Source organism: Microcebus murinus, chromosome 1, assembly GCF_040939455.1.
Source record: "Microcebus murinus isolate Inina chromosome 1, M.murinus_Inina_mat1.0, whole genome shotgun sequence".
NCBI classification, from domain to species: domain Eukaryota; kingdom Metazoa; phylum Chordata; class Mammalia; order Primates; family Cheirogaleidae; genus Microcebus; species Microcebus murinus.
In genome coordinates, this window is record NC_134104.1 from 4,154,950 (window position 1) to 4,170,267 (window position 15,318).

General features: G+C 55.4%; 1 protein-coding gene across 2 annotated transcripts in view; it reads right to left on the bottom strand.

The window, feature by feature from the left end:
• The window catches only part of FAM3B (FAM3 metabolism regulating signaling molecule B), a 32,445-nt gene extending 17,574 nt beyond the window's left edge, over nucleotides 1-14,871 (bottom strand). Inside the window, exons 1-2 of one of the 2 annotated variants that reach the window (XM_076000072.1) lie at nucleotides 14,638-14,871; nucleotides 9,252-9,395 (exon numbers count right to left, since the gene is read on the bottom strand). In XM_076000072.1, the coding sequence (XP_075856187.1) occupies nucleotides 9,252-9,395; nucleotides 14,638-14,656 (163 nt within the window). In that variant the 5' untranslated portion in view covers nucleotides 14,657-14,871. Of the gene's footprint in view, nucleotides 1-9,251; nucleotides 9,396-14,278; nucleotides 14,528-14,637 lie in introns of those variants that run through there. The other variant, XM_076000073.1, reaches the window with a different exon arrangement.
• Between the last annotated feature and the right edge of the window lie 447 nt (nucleotides 14,872-15,318).

Consider the following 15,318-nt stretch of genomic DNA (forward strand, 5'->3'; position numbering starts at 1 on the left):
TTCAGTTTTTCAAATAATATACTTAGTATGTTTTTTTTTTGTCAGCCTCCAGATGTGCAAATTTAAAGTAAGTGGACAATTGTTATTTTGAAAAAGTGCTATAAATGCATTATCTTTCTGGTGTTTCTAGACACTCTGTATTTAGATTTTTTCTATTCAGTTTAATAATTATACTCTTTCCTTAGGTATTCACTTGAAAAACACATCAAACATAGTATTTGAAAATGTAACCCATAGACTGTTTGAAAGTGAAGTCTGTCCGGGGTCCCAGCTTTGCGGACATGCTGTGCGCGGATACCCAATCCAGAGAGAGCGCTCTTCACGTGGGAATACGCCGTGGTCCTCCACGTAGGTGACCTGTCCCCTTGACAAGCTCCCAGACCTGCAGACAGTGCTGTTCTCGCTGTGACTGGCCCATGATTCATGACACCGGCCCCCTGGCTCAGACACAGACAGGTGGCCCTCCTGCCTTCATCATGGCGCTGGGAAGAGGATGCCGGCGCAGCGTCCTCCCAGCCAGGGGTGAGAAGGACGCAGGCCCTGCACGGTGGCGCGGTGCCTGCTGACAGGTGCACACAGTCACTCCCTGAGGGGGCGAGCTGATGCAGCCAGGGCCCCATGGTTCTTAGAGACAAGGCCGCGAGGACGCCGCGGACACCCACGGCCCCAGAGGACACGCCGTCAGGATGGCCGCACGGTGGCAGATGAGCGCAGGAGGGAGCAAGGGGCAATCGAAAAGGTAGTTTTGCTTTTTATTATCATTATTATTATTATTTCAGCATATTATGGGGGTACAAATTTTCAGGTTACGTTTATTGCCCTTGCCCCCTTCGAGTCAGAGCTTCAAGTGTGACCATCCCCCAGACGGTGCACATCTCACTCATTATGTGTATATACCCATCCCCTCCTCCCCCCTCCCACCCGCCCGACACCTGATAAATGTTGTTCCTGTGTGTCCACTTAGGTGTTGAACCGTTAATACCAATTTGCTGGTGAGTGCATGTGGTGCTTGTTTTTCCATTCTTGGGATACTTCACCTAGTAGGATGGGTTCCAGCTCTACCCAGGAAAATACACGAGGTGCTGCATCACCGTTGTTTCTTAGAGCTGAATAGCACTCCATGGTGTACACAGACCACATTTTATTATTCCACGCTCATGTATTGCAGTCTTACTTTGTTTTAAAGCCAGCCGAAAAGTTAATAGCAGGGAAACCGTCCGAAGACGCCACAAGAGAGCCAAAGAGAAGGATCCCTAGGAAGCGAAAGTGACCGCATTCCCTCACCACCCAGCGGTGAAATTCCGGTGCTCACACCTCCCGGACGCAAGCTGTGCTGATTTTGCCTCCCCTGCAAATCACGCGCTCTGGGAGGTCCCAAAGGCCACCAGCGAGGAGAGAAGCCGCGCTCACATGAGAAGTTAAACCCCTGAGGAGGAGGGAGAGGGTAGGAGAGGGAAAGAGCCTCCGTTTCACACGTGCTGGAGAGCTTAGAAAATAACCGGCTCTTTTATGACTGAGCTGCATGCTGTGCCTGCAAACGTTTCAGTTTTCACCAAAAAATACATTTTTTCACTCTAAAAATAGCAGTGAATAGTTTGCAGGTGAAGTTTATTTCAGAATTGTTAAAATGTTCAGACAAGACCCCTGTGAGGCTGAAAGGCGGGTGTGACACCTGGGTCCCCTCCTCCCTCCGACGTCCCCCGTGCTGGCTGCCCGGCTCCCGCCGCCCTGGGCCAGCAGGCTCCGTGGGCCCTGCGCGATGCCGTGGCGGGCGCCCAGGGCAGGGGCAGCTTCGAAACCGAGAGTAGACGGAGGGGAAGGAGGAGCTGAGCAGGGCTGCGGGGCCAGGTGGGAGAGCTGAGGTTCTAACCTGACCTTTGCCTGTCCTTCCTCCTGCCTGTCAGGAAAGAGGCAGAGCCTCAGGGCTGGGGTGCTGGGACCAGGAGGGGGTGACCATCCAGCCCAGCCCGCACCGCACTCCCAGCCTCAGCGAGCGTGGCCATCGTGGGGATCCCAGAGGGAGGCTCTCCCCACAGCCTCGTCCTACAGGCTCAGCAAGGGGATGGACAGGTCACCACCCAACCACCTGGCAGTCTGCCTGGTGGCAGCTCCCCTGGGTGCTGGGCTGGGCTGGGCTGTGAGCAGGACCCTGTGCCTGGCTGGGAACCTGCAGACCCCGTCACTCTGCCAAGTTCAACATGTGCAGGCACATTTTCCAGAAAAGAGGCATTTGATTTTTCTCGGATCTTCTGAGGAGTACGTAGCCCTAGTGACTAAGGGTGATGCAGAGATGGGTGTTGGTGTTTTCTTGCAGGGCCTGGAAATGGGTGGGGAACCTGCATGGCATTTAAAAAAAAAGTAGGTTTTCTGAGCCTCCCCATGCATTTCCTAGAAGCACCAACCGTCCTCATGGGAACGAAGAGAGAAGACTGTGCCTAACCTGGGGGTGTGGACACGACTGGGAAGACAGCTCCTCACAAGCCCTGCCCCTCCTCCCACTATGACCATGGAGACCACATCCAGGTCCTCAGCCCCTTCCTGAAACTGCTTCCCAAAATGATCCCAGGGGGGAAGTTCACATGGCTATGCAGAAGCTGAAGTCCCCAGCTGGGAGGAACAGTGGACCTTCTATGCAGTGTCCTGTTTCCGCGTCTTGTGAAAAACTGATTAGCTCGTTTAAGTGAGACTTTTTTTTTTTTTTCCAAACAGGTTGTTTATTTGCATGTGTAAAATAAGGCCCTGGCCAGGGTGGAAAGGGCCTTCCAGGCTCATCACACCAATGACCCCTGGCCAGAAAGGGCCTGTAGGACCAGAGTCCTCAACTCTCCCCACCCTCCCTGTCCCCCAGTCAAAATTAATTGAGGCTCCCAGCAGAAGGGTTACCCCAGTTAAAACCTACTTGATCAAGAAGAATGGGACAGTGAAAGGGAGGTGCCAGGGGAAAATAAGTGGCTGTCAGGCATGGAGATGACAGATGGCCACTCCCACCCCAGTGACAGACCACCCTGGAAAAACTGTCCCCCGTAGAGTGTCCAGGCATGACATCCCATCCTCCCTCGAGTTGGATCCCACTCTTAAAAAAGGATAAAATCTAAAAACCTAAAAAACTCCCTCCAGACCTCAGATTCCAGCTGACTCCGCCCCCCCCCCTCCACCGCTGCCCAGAGCACATTGCTGAAATTCATCCGCCCGGGTCCAGCTGGCTGAAGCACATTCCCAGGAGGGAGCCGCAGGTCGCGGCCTTAGACTCTCATCATATTCCTCCTTGGTCAGCCACTCAGACCTGTACGTGGACAGGTGAGCCAACACGGACGCTCCGAGCCAGACGCTGAAGTTTCTGTTGGAGCTCGCCCAAATGGTGACCTCAAAGGAGGAGAAATCGCTGGCCATCAGCTCCTGGTACAGGCGGGTGGTGAAGCCGGGGTAGAGGGTGTTGCCCCCGCAGGCGACAATGTGGGACAAGAGCTGTGGGTGCAGCGAGGTCTGGGCAGACTCCATGGAGTCGATGACGACCTGCGGGATGCTGGGCCCCGGCAGGTCGAACACCTGCGGGCTGAAGAAGGCCTCGGGTGCCAGCCGCTCCAGGGGGGCCAGCTCCATGGGGGTGCCGTCTGGGAGCAGGTAGGTGTTGCCCGCATCTGAGCGGAGGAGAAGGGGGAGGGAGGAGGAGGGGGGAGGAGGGGGAGGGGAGGGGTGGAGGGGGAGGAAGGGAAAGGAGAGGAGGAGGGGGAAGGGGAGGAGCAGCAGCAGGTGCCGCCAGTGGGCCCTGGGCAGAAAGGCACAAAGGTGCCAGGAAGGTGGTGGGGCAGTTGGGGCCACCCACATCTCAGAAGCCCCCTAGGCCCAGCAGCCCCGGGTTGGTGGTGTGAGGGTCAGAAAGCAGGCCCAGCACTGGTGCTGACGGAGGGGTGCCACAGGGACAGGTGAGCAGCAGGACAGGAAGTGGCAGTGGGTCAGGTCACTCAGGGTGCAAATGGCCAGCCCAAGCAGCCCCTGTTGGGCCACTGCAGCCCTGTAGGGGCCAGATTCTGGATGCTTCTACCCAGACCCTATCATACCTAATGTGCAAAGCAGAGACTTAAAAAAGCTAACCTGGGATAAAGACTCTATGCTTTCTTGCCTTTAAATTCATAAAGCACTATTATATATATATATATTTATTATCCTATAAGACTCAAAAGTTACAATATAGGATTTCTTAACACAGAAAACTCCATGGTTACGTCATGATAGGACTCCAGTTAGACAACTTTGACTTGGCTGCGTGTGTTCATGGCACGCTTCGTGCCGCCTGCGTTTGGGGACTCCCGGATGTCAACGTGCTGTGACCACCACATAGCGCTGGACATGATTAAAGGATTGATTTGGAGAAAAAAGAATCTCGTCTGGTGATAAGAGGGGCCTCTGTGGTCGCTCTGCATGGAGCAGGAGCGTCTTTCTTAGAATCCTGGGCAGAGGACAAGGAAGTGGGGAAAGGGAGACTTCAAGCTCAGAAGTTCCCGGGCGGCCTGATCTGCTCCTCAAAATACCAATTTTGGGAAATTCTGGCCTCTAGCCTGTGCCCTCTACTAGCTGCTAAAGCTGGTGGCTCAGCCCTGTCTCCTTGGAACAAGGAGGAAATGTGGCTCATTCGTTTCTGCAGTGACAGCCATTCAACTATTGAAAGGTCGTATTAGGTCACCCTTCAGTTTCCTCCTATTCTGCTAACCCCATCTTGTCTCTGCCACAATCTCACCGGGTAGTCCCCTCTAGCAGTGACACCTGAACTAGAGTATACTCTCACTCAAGCTGGCTTTAAGATGTCAAACCTCGGCAGCTACCTTCCGTCAGCCTGAGGGATGGCCACCCTTTGCTCCCCACCTGCCCACACCTTCCTCGTCCCCTTGTATCTATCTGATCACACCCACCCGGCGGCCACCACAGCTAAAAGTGGGCTCGGTGGTTCAAAATCCCGCCCAGCAATGCTTAGCACCTCCCGGCACAAGGCCACCAGCCACCTGCCCCTCTCCACCTCCAAGCACAGCGCCTTTCTTCAATCCAAGGTAGCGTCTGCATTGAGACGTTTCCAGCCCTTCCCTTTCTCCCACACGCACACGTAGTTACGGCGTGTCTGACACAGGCGCTTAGGCAGGGCCGGGATTGGGGTGAGGCCAGTGAGGTGCTGGTCTCAGGTGCAAACCTTCAGGGGTGCCCAGAAGCTCAGGAATCAAAATAAGTGGCAGTTTTACACAATATTTTTCTAAAATCAAAATGAATGCAAAACAACTCATGATGAGTTGAAACACCAAAATACCAGAATTTTAAAGGAAAACAGGATTAAATGAGTGCAAATGAACACAGGCCCGGCGCTGGGCGTGCACGAGCCTCCCTGGGTGGCCAGGCCCGCTGCGGGCTGGAGAGAGCCCCGGAAAACCCAGCCAGCCAGGCCTGCGGGCTGCAAAACACAGGGAAGGCGGGGCCTCTGCCTCTTCCCGTCCAGCCCACTCCATCCCCTGGCCGAATTAAGTACGAACTCCCCCATCTAAAGGCCAAGAAATTAAGGGGCCGCCCTTCACTGCACTGTGGGGTTCTTTCAGGAAGTCCTCACTGCATCGATCGATCGTCAGGCGTGCTTTTTTTTTTTTTGAGACAGAGTCTCGCTCTGTTGCCCAGGCTAGAGTGAGTGCCATGGTGTCAGCCTAGCTCACAGCAACCTCAAACTCCTGGGCTCAAGCAATCCTCCTGCCTCAGCCTCCCAAGTAGCTAGGACTACAGGCATGCGCCACCATGCCTGGCTAATTTTTTCTGTATATATTAGTTGGCCGATTAATTTCTTTCTATTTATAGTAGAGATGGGGTCTCGCTCTTGCTCAGGTTGGCTTCGAACTCCTGACCTCGAGCAATCCGCCCGCCTCGGCCTCCCAGAGTGCTAGGATTATAGGCGTGAGCCACCGCGCCCGGCTGGCGTGCTTGTCATTGTTTTCCAGACCGGGGTGGCTCACCTTCTCCGTGCTGTCGGATCCAGCCTCTGCCTGGCCTAAAGCACCCTCAGCCTTTGTCGCTTGCCCAGCACAGTCGCCCGGCCCTGTCCCCATTAATGAGCACCGATGTCACCTCCCGCCAAACCCAAGGAACGGAGGCCTTCATCCGTGCAGGAGGAATCCCGCTAGTCCTCGCGGGGCCTGACAGCCACTCCTGGACTCTCGGCTTCTCCCGTCTGTTTCCATGAACAGCTTTGGACTCTGATTGTCCAGTGTTCTTGTTTGTGGTTTATTTCTCACAGTACCCGGTGCTGACCCGCGTCTCAGTGGGCTCACGCCTGTGCTTCCTTCCGGTTCTGCTCGAGCGAGCGCTGGTCACCACCAGCAAATGCCCCGGGGGATTTATGGACATTTAAAACAAACGTTCTCCAGGAGAGGGTCCGAGTCACGCTTGGTGAGCAAAGAGTAACCGAGAACTTCCAGAGCATGTGCTGATTCTGGGAGCTGCGCCTCGATTCTTGAAACTTCTCCAAAGTTGGGGAAATCATGATCTTTCCTGCCTATTCAGCAGCATGGATCTGTGCTGAGTGGCTCCAGCGGAGTGCAGGGGTCCCCGAAGGAGCTCAGAGCCCTGGGAGGCTGCGCCTGCAGCACCCGAAGGTCTCCCCGCCAGCCACACGGGCGACGCCAGCACCAAGTAAATCCTGCTGTGCGACCAGCACTCCTCGTGCAAGCCTCTCACCCACATTAGCTGGACTGGACTCACTTTGCGCAGCCCCCAAACTGAGCCCGGCAGACCCCAAGCAGTCACGTGTCCCTCCAAAATGGGAGGGACACACCACACCACACCAGGAGCCGCCCCTTGTCACTCCTCCCCTTCCATCTTTGCACTGAAGCACCTGGGACAGGACATGCTTCAGGCGTGGGGAGTGGGTGGAGGGCGTCCCAGGCCCACATCGTGAACGAGCCCTTCTAGAAAGACCAGCTGCAGAGGCACTGTCTCCAGGACGAACTTAACTTGTGCATAAAAGTAGATCAATGCAAGGGACAGTAATCCCTCTGAGGGCGTCTCCCACGCCCTGCACACGGCGTTGGGCCTCACCCACACACGGCACACACGCCAGAAGCAGTATGATTACAGGCAAATTCAATGCAAATGCCTAATAATAAAAAACCCCAGGCAGTCGAATCCTATAGAGTTCTTTTTTGGCGGGGGGCAGAGGGAGGGGGATAAAAGGTCACTAATCTGCAAAGGAATAGTTTTTACAGAAATTTGTTTTTTAAAATCTCTACCCAGTTTTTATTATATTTGTGCAAATTAATCTTTATACTTTATTTCTGTATTAAAATAATATACCAGCATATTTGAAATTTGGAAAAGGGGCACAGTTTATTACTCTAGTGTCACGCAAGTTTTCTAATATAATTTTTAATGAATCTTTTGTAATTTCGCTTCCTTCCTGATTCCAGTTGTATCCCAAATGCATAATTTAACACACCCTGCACGTAGAGTTTCTTTATTCAGTTTCCTAACATTATGACTTGGCTTTTAAGCTCTTTCCTACTAGACTCCGAGACTCCTAGAGGCCAAGGATAAACCTTAAAAACACACGCACGCAGACTACTCCTTCCGGAGGGAGATTGTTAATAAATATTTGCTGAACTAATCAAGGAATGGACTTTGACATCAGGAATTTCCTTATGAGATAATTCACTCTTTCCCAGAAGGTGTATTGTAAAATAAAATTTAAACCAGGAAATAAAGAACACAGTGGTTAGTGTCCCTGCGTATAATCTTTCTATGCACAAAGCACAGGGCCCCGGTTTTCCTTGTTCCCTCCATAGTCCTGTGAATGTTAACCTGGGTCACCTGCTCAGATACCTTTGGTCCTGGCCAGACTCCAGCCCTCTCGAGACTGGCAGCCTGCCCAGCCATGACTGACCGCTGCCTCCCAGAGGGGACGGCCAGGGGTGCCAGAGCTCCTGATGTTTCCAGGGATGCCATAAATCCAAGGTTTTATGTGAAAACCCCTGAGTTTTAAATGTTGGCCCGTGTTTTATTTGTTTTGCTTCTACAGATTTTGCCTGCATGCCAGATTTGTCATCTGGGCCTTCCATGTGCAACCCACGTGCCGTAGACTGAATGTTTCTGTCCCCCGTCAATCCTCACGTTGGAACCTGCCGCCCACCATGTGATGGTGTTCGGGGGCGGGGGAGCGTTGGGGGGTGCGTAGGTCAGGAGGGTGGAGCCTTCAGGAATAGGATCAGTGCCCTTGTGAAAGGGACCCCTTCGCCCCTTCTGCCACCTGAGAAGGTGTCGTCTAGGAACCAGGAAGCAGCCCTCCCCAGGCACTGAATCTGCAAACACCTGGATCTTGGACTTCCCACCTTGCAAGACTACGAGGAATAAGACTACGGTTGTTTACAAGCCCCCCAATCTTTGGCATTGTCACATCAGCCTGAATGGACCCAGGCTCCCCGTTCTGCCCCAAACTGGCACACACAGCCCGGAGAAACACGCGGGCCTCCCTCCCTTCCGTCACCGAGACCCCTTCTCAACTGTCAGCTTCTTAGAGCCTTTCCCCGACCATCCTCTCTCAAAGCCCATCTGCTCCTTTTTTTAAGCTGTCACCTCCCCTCACTAGGATTTCACTGCCAAAGGGGCAGGGGCCTCCGTGCCTGTTCTCTGTCCCTCGGGGCTCCTGCACGGTGCCTGGCGCAGGCAGGCGAATGGGGGCAGAGAGGACAGCCGCCACCCAGAGCTCAGCCCTTCCTGAGCTGGCAGGCAGGGGCGGCTCTGTCCGCCAGCACAAATGTCTTCTCAGCACCTGACATTTCCTACACACCCACTTAATGGCTCCCTTCTGCTTGCCAAGACCTTACGGGTGGCTTTCTCTTGAATTCCTGCCTCCCACAGCGCTAGGATTACAGGTGTGAGTCACCACGCCCCGCTGCAGGTTGATGGATGACTTTCAAAGAGCTGTTCAGTCCTTTAGAGGCTTTAAAGGGATTCTCGAGATTAGGGTCTGGGCCCCTCCTGCCTCTCACCTGGGAGGGAGCCGAGACCTGGGCTGCAAGGGGAGAGGTCAGGGCCGGGCCGGGAAGCTGAGGCCGCACCGTCCACGTCTAACGCGAGGATAGGCAGCGGCACCCACCTCGGAATGGACCTAAATGTGAGACTCAGCCGACAGGCGGGGGCAGAGCTGAGGCTGGGACCCACAGTCCTGCCTCTGTGGACCAGCTGCAAGGCGGCAGGCTGCCCCGACCGACCGACTGGACCGTGGCACTCACCTTTGAGGACTGGCTTCTTGCCGATGCTCCGGATGTTATAGACGGCGCTGGACAGGGATGTGTCCGGAATGAGCTCTGCCAGCAGGTACCCGCCGTACCAGGCACACAGGGATGCGAAGACGAGGAGACCAGCCTTGAAAGCACCTGGAGACCGACGCAAGAGGCAACTGTGAACCGCTTTGTGCCGGGGCCACCGGGCAACCCCACCGTGGCTCACCCGTGCCCTCCGCCGCCTCTCCTCCCGGCCACGTGCAGGGCGCCAGCGTCAGGGGACTGCTCTAAAGGGACAGTGCTCCTGGAGCGGCAGCTGGGAGGGGTGGGGGGCGCTGGGCCGGGGAGCGTGCAGAGCTGTCCTAGCAGAACCATGGCGGCGCGGCGGGCTTGGCTACGGCTGGCATTTGAAGTGGACGGTAGCAGATAACACAAGCAAGGCAGGCGTGTTTCCAAGCACAATTTGTGATAGTTGCTATTGGTCTGGGCCTTAGAGCTTCTTCAAGTGCTAATATCATCCAGTGGTTCATTAAGTGCCCTATGAACCAACACGCCCAATTCGGACCTGAAAAACTAAAAGCAGCTCGTTCCTTTTGTGAGACACAATCAGACCCGAGCAAGCCCCGGCAGCTAGAGGGAGGGGCATGGCCTGTTTTGTTTATCACTGCATCACCTGTGCTGGGAACAGTACCTGGCACCCCAGGAGCAGGCAACGGTCCACGCGGGACCATGTCCTGACATATGACACTGGGAAAAGTCCCCAAACCTGTCCTATCATCAGGGACAAGACTGTGGGGCCACCCAAAGGTCCCGAAGGCTGAAAGTCCCCAGAGATATCTTTCTGGTTGATTGGCAACAATATCTTATCTCTCCCATGCAACATGAGAAGCAGCTGAGAGCTAAGAAAAAGGCGTCTATCTCCTCGTAGGTTGCCAGAGCCCGGGGTGACAGCTCCCTGTCCCTTCACAGGCAATCCACTGCCAGGGTTTTTGATTTTGCACCGTAAATATGGCACAGAACAGAACTCGAGCAACAGTTTGCTTACGAAAACTGCCGCAGGGCAGGGATAGCAAACAGCCCTGGGAGGTTTGTCCTATAGCATTTACGTATGTAGTAATAGGTAGAGTCTGAAGAGGCCGGGCGCGGTGGCTCACACCTGTAATCCCAGCACTCTGGGAGGCCGAGGTAGGAGGATGGCGTGAGCTCAGTAATTCCAGACCAGCCTGAGCAAGAGCCAGACCCCGTCTTTACTAAAAACAGAAATATTAGCTGGCATTGTGGTGTGTGCCTATAGTCCCAGCTACCCGGGAGGCCGAGGCAGGAGGATCATTTGAACCCAGGAGTTCGTGGCTGCAGTGAGCAAGGATGATGCCACTATACTCTAGCCAGGGTGACAGAGCAAGGCCCTGTCTCAAAACAATAAGAAAAAAAGAAAGAAAAGAAGGAAGGAAGGAGGAAAGAAAGAAGAAAGAGAAGGAAGGAAGGAAAGGAGGGAGGCAATTATGGGCCCTGAAGGGCCAGCGATGGCCCCACACCTGCACCCAGCAGGAGTTGAGCTCTCCGCCTGGGCTCCGTCCTCACCCCCACACCCAGAGAGAGCCCGTGCCCTGGCCGTGTGCACCGCGCCAGCGTGTGCGTGTGCTGGCAGGGGCGGCGCCTCAGCACCGGGGATCGTGCTGCCAGAACAACATGAGTCTGCGTCACCTTGGGTTTTGCTTAGTTTTTCCAAATGCAGTTTTCGCCATAATTTTTTTCATTTCTATTTCCCAAACCATGCAGCTTCTGAGACTGTTAGACTACTAAGCAGGGATGGCCTCCTGTCGGGAGAGGCCCAAGGCAACACTGCAGTTTCTAGGACGGAAGGGACGTCTCAGAGCAGGAGAAACCAGCCTGGGAAAACAGAATGAGACGGGGTGGGGTGGGGCGGCTCAGCAGGCCCCGCTGCTGTTCAGTCCTCTGCAAGGAGGATGCCTCTGCCTGGAGGTCACCCTCCTCCCCGCAGCCCTGCACTGGCACCTGCCACGGCCCACCCCTCCAGGACAGTGCCCGCACGTCTAGGCCAGTGGATGGGCCGCATGATGTTCCAGAAAATTCTGTGGGATGAACATGGATGGACAGTGTGCCAGGAGAGCAGCCACAGAGCATGTTGTTCAAAGGCAACGACAGACCACTGTGTCCTGTGAGTACTGGGTTGCAGCTGGACCATTTTATCTAAGCGTAATATCTGAAGACGCAATTTGCCTAACCAGAGACCTTGTAGACCCGTGGCCCCCAACCCCTGGGCCGCAGGGCTCTGCCGCACTCCTCCTCCCTCCACCCCATCGGCGGAAAAACTGTCTTCCATGAAACCCGTCCCTGGTGCCAAAAAGGTTAGACTGCCGTTCCAGACAACACGTCACACGCGTGATCCCACGCAACAAGCTGCTGTTTAGCTTGGAGAAGACTGAAAAGGACCATTATGCTACCGTTGGAATGCGTAAAAAGCAGCTGCACGAAGGGAAGGGTAACTTTGTCCCCACTTGAACAAGGACAAACGGGCGGGAGTGGCAGGGAAGAAAATGGAGAATGCACAGCAAGTCAAGGGGAGCTGCAGGGCACGGCCCCGCCCGCGAGGCCATGAGCTCCTGGGGAGACGAGAGCCTGTCTGTGCCTTGGGTGAGGGCTGCAGCCAACGACCCCCAGGCTGGGGACAGTCTGGTCTCCCTTGGTGGCATGCGGCTGGCCAAGACCGGGAGACCCAGAGCCAGAACCCCCTCCAGGGTGAGGCAGATCCGGCCTTAGGCTCTGGGACCCCCTCCCCCAGAAGACAGGCGCACTCAGCTGGAGAGCTGCAGGCCCGCAGGTCTAGCACTAAGTCGCAGAAGTATCCCAGCCACCAGAGGGAGGACCTAGGAGCCAGGAAGTGACTGACAGCCTCCCAGCAGGAAACATGATTCAACTCCTAGAGCGGGCTTCAACAGTGGGCCCTTATTTTCTCACGCTCCGGAGGCTGGAGGTCCACGGTCAAGGTGTCAGCAGGGCTGCTTTCCCCAGAGGGGTCTCCCCTAGGCTGGCAGGTGGCACCTCTCCCCCGAGTCCTCACAGGCTCCATCCTCCGTGGCTGTCTGTGTTCTAATGCCCTCTTCTGACAGGGCGCCAGCCAGAGCGGGTCGGGGACCACCCTAACAAGACCTCATTTTACCTTAGCCACTTCTTTAAAGAAAGGCCCCATCTCCAAATGCAGCCACGCTCTGCAACCCTGGGGTTAAGGACTGCGACACAGGAATTGTGGCGGAGAGGCCACGATTCGGCCCACAGCACAGCAGCAGGCAAGCCGTGGCTCAGCTCCCTGTGGGCTGCACACTGGCCACAGGTCGTCAGTTCCTGGGGGTGACAGCAGAGCGGGCAGGACACGGGCGGCCCGTCAAGACGGAGGCTCAGACACTGGGCAGCAGGGAGGGGTCGGTGCCTGGGCTGGGACACAGGGCAGGTTTCCTCCAGGGACCCGATGGACCTGCCCTGGAGGGAGGAGACCGGCAGCTGCAGAGGTGGAGGAGGAAGTACGCAGAGCCCCGGAACCCTTCTGTGATTCCGTGACCGGGATCCAGTCTTTTCTCGTAAGGTAATAAAATCGTCATTAGCTCACGGAAATGCCCTCCCACGTGGCTGCTGCCTGCAGGAGCAGGGAGTATGAGATCAAAGGCCAATTCTCAGCACAGACGAGAGTCAGTGAACTCTCTCCTAAGAGACCCACCTTCTGTGGGCCTGGACAAGCACAGGAAGGTGCTGTCACTGACACCTTGCCGGTGTGCATTCAGATCACGTCCCCTTGGAGGCGGCCACACTGTGCCCCTGGTACTGGAGAGGCAGGAGGGCTGAGAGTGGACAGTCCCCACCGTGAGACTCGCTGCCTTGTGGATTGCAGGCTCTGGTGCCCAGGTCCACACGGCAATGCCCATTTTGAGGAATCGGGATGCCCAATACCAGGCTCCTTGGGCAAAGGAATGGTGGGCAGCTTAACTTACTCTGTCCATTCCATCTGAATGTCCTTCCTGCACACTGTCTGTCTGGAACCAACCCGGCGCTGGACTGAACTATCAAAGACCAGGCCCATTCCAAGAACGCCCCCAAATCTACAGCTCACAGAATCAAAAGTGATGCGGCTCAGAGTCTCTGCAGGCATCTTCTCTCACAATCACACATGACCGGATAAACACAAACCTGTGCTACCCGCAAGCTCCGTATAGAACACATAGCTCATGAATCCTGCGGTCTGTGTGTGGAACGGTTGGTTGTAGGTGAGGGAAGACAGTCTTGACAATATTCAGCATTTTCCATAAGTAACCAGTAGATACTATCGTAATCATGCAACATAGAAATAATGAAAAAAAATTCTTCCAAAAGAGCTATAATGAAAGTTGGTGCCCTGAGCGAGTTGATATTATATCTCCTAGAATCCTACAGTCCACACAAGCTGTCGAAAACAGTGTTGCTCATAAATACACAGTTTTTAAAGAACATGTGACTATCTTACACAATAAGGCAAAAATCCTAACATTTGCCTGGCTTTCCCACATTTGGGAATGGTGCGGAAAAGGCAGCATGTAGAAATTTCTGGAGTGTGGCTACACCGCCAGGATGCTGGTGCTGGTAGGAGCGGTGGTCTTTTAATCTAACGCCCTCACCTCCGGGAATCGGGGGTCCCAAGCCCAGGAGGTGACCTACCAAAGAAGCCAGGAGAACTTCCCATTTTGGAACTTTCTGGTTTTTCGAGAGACAGGTGGCCTCACTCCAGGAGGAATCCAGTTCCTGGGATTAGAAGAGGCAGCGAAACCAATGGGAAAGGGTGTTCGGGACAGAGGCCGGGCAGCCCACCCCAGGACCTGGAGACGCCCTGTACCAGGCAAATGTCTGGGACACAGGTGAAGTCAAGTCAGGCTTTGAGGGAATGAAACGACTGGTAAAAATAAAGACATTTTCTTTCCCTTTTCCTATTTATCCAAATCTTCTACAGTGTCAAGTAGTTTGAAAAATGGGAAAAATAAAAATTGCCTTACCAAGTGGCATCAGGCCAGCCCCTTCCCGCTGGGAGGTTCGGGGGCTCCGGCCCTGGGGAAGGAGCCGTTGCGGGGACCCGGGCCAGTGCGCCCTGCCTGTGCTCGCCCAAAGCCTACCTGTCAGCAAGTGTCACAGCTGCTGATCGTGGCTGGGAGCGAACCCCCACTGGGGCCCCCATCTGTTCGTCCTCTCTGGGTTTGTTCCCTGCATTCCACACTCCTGACCCCAGGTCCAAGAGGAGATCAGTCCTCGCCAGCCCCCCCTCCTGGCTCAGCACGGAGAGTCCCGGCCCCCTAGCCCTGCGCTCTGCAGCGGGGTGCTCTGCAGCGGGGTGCTCTGCAGCGGGGGTCACACTCACCGGCAGCCCCAGGGCGCATCTTCCAGGTGTCACTGGCGCCCGCCTGGCCGGGAGAGCCCCGGAGGCGACCTACCGGAGCCTCTCGGGCTGGGCGGGCCAGGCAGGTGCCGCCAGTCTGGCAAATGGCAGGTACCGAGACCTGGCAGGTTCAAGAGATAGCAAGCCAGCCAGGTGCGCGAGGCGGGCAGGTCTGCGGACCAAGCAAGGTGTGGCGGGGCAGGTTCATGGGGCAGGTGCGCCCAGCCCAGCCTCGCCTGGGAGCTCCAGAGGTCATTAGTGGAGGCGGGAGGTGCTCCGGTGGGGCTGCCTGGAAACCAGAGCTGGTATGTCCCTGTGAGCCCGGCAGGGTCAGCTCTGAAGGAAGAACACTGCGTCCCCTAATGCTTTTTCAGGTCCCCAGCCCCCAACTTAATGCCTTGCAAGAGGAAGTGGCTGCAAAGAGAAGCATGGCTGGAAACTTTTAAATGTCAAAACAGAGTCCAAGTCCACTGTGCCCAGGCCCCTCCTCTGTGGCTCTCTGCTTGCTGTGGAGCAGCCAGCTGCCTGCTGGCTCTTGCTCTCTCCTCTCCTGCAGGATGATTAACTCCCCGAAAATGAGGCAAGGACAATGCCCCTTGCTCAGGCATGCAAGTCTGCAGGTTCCTCTGTCAACACAGAGACCAGTGAGCCCCAGGGGAGGGG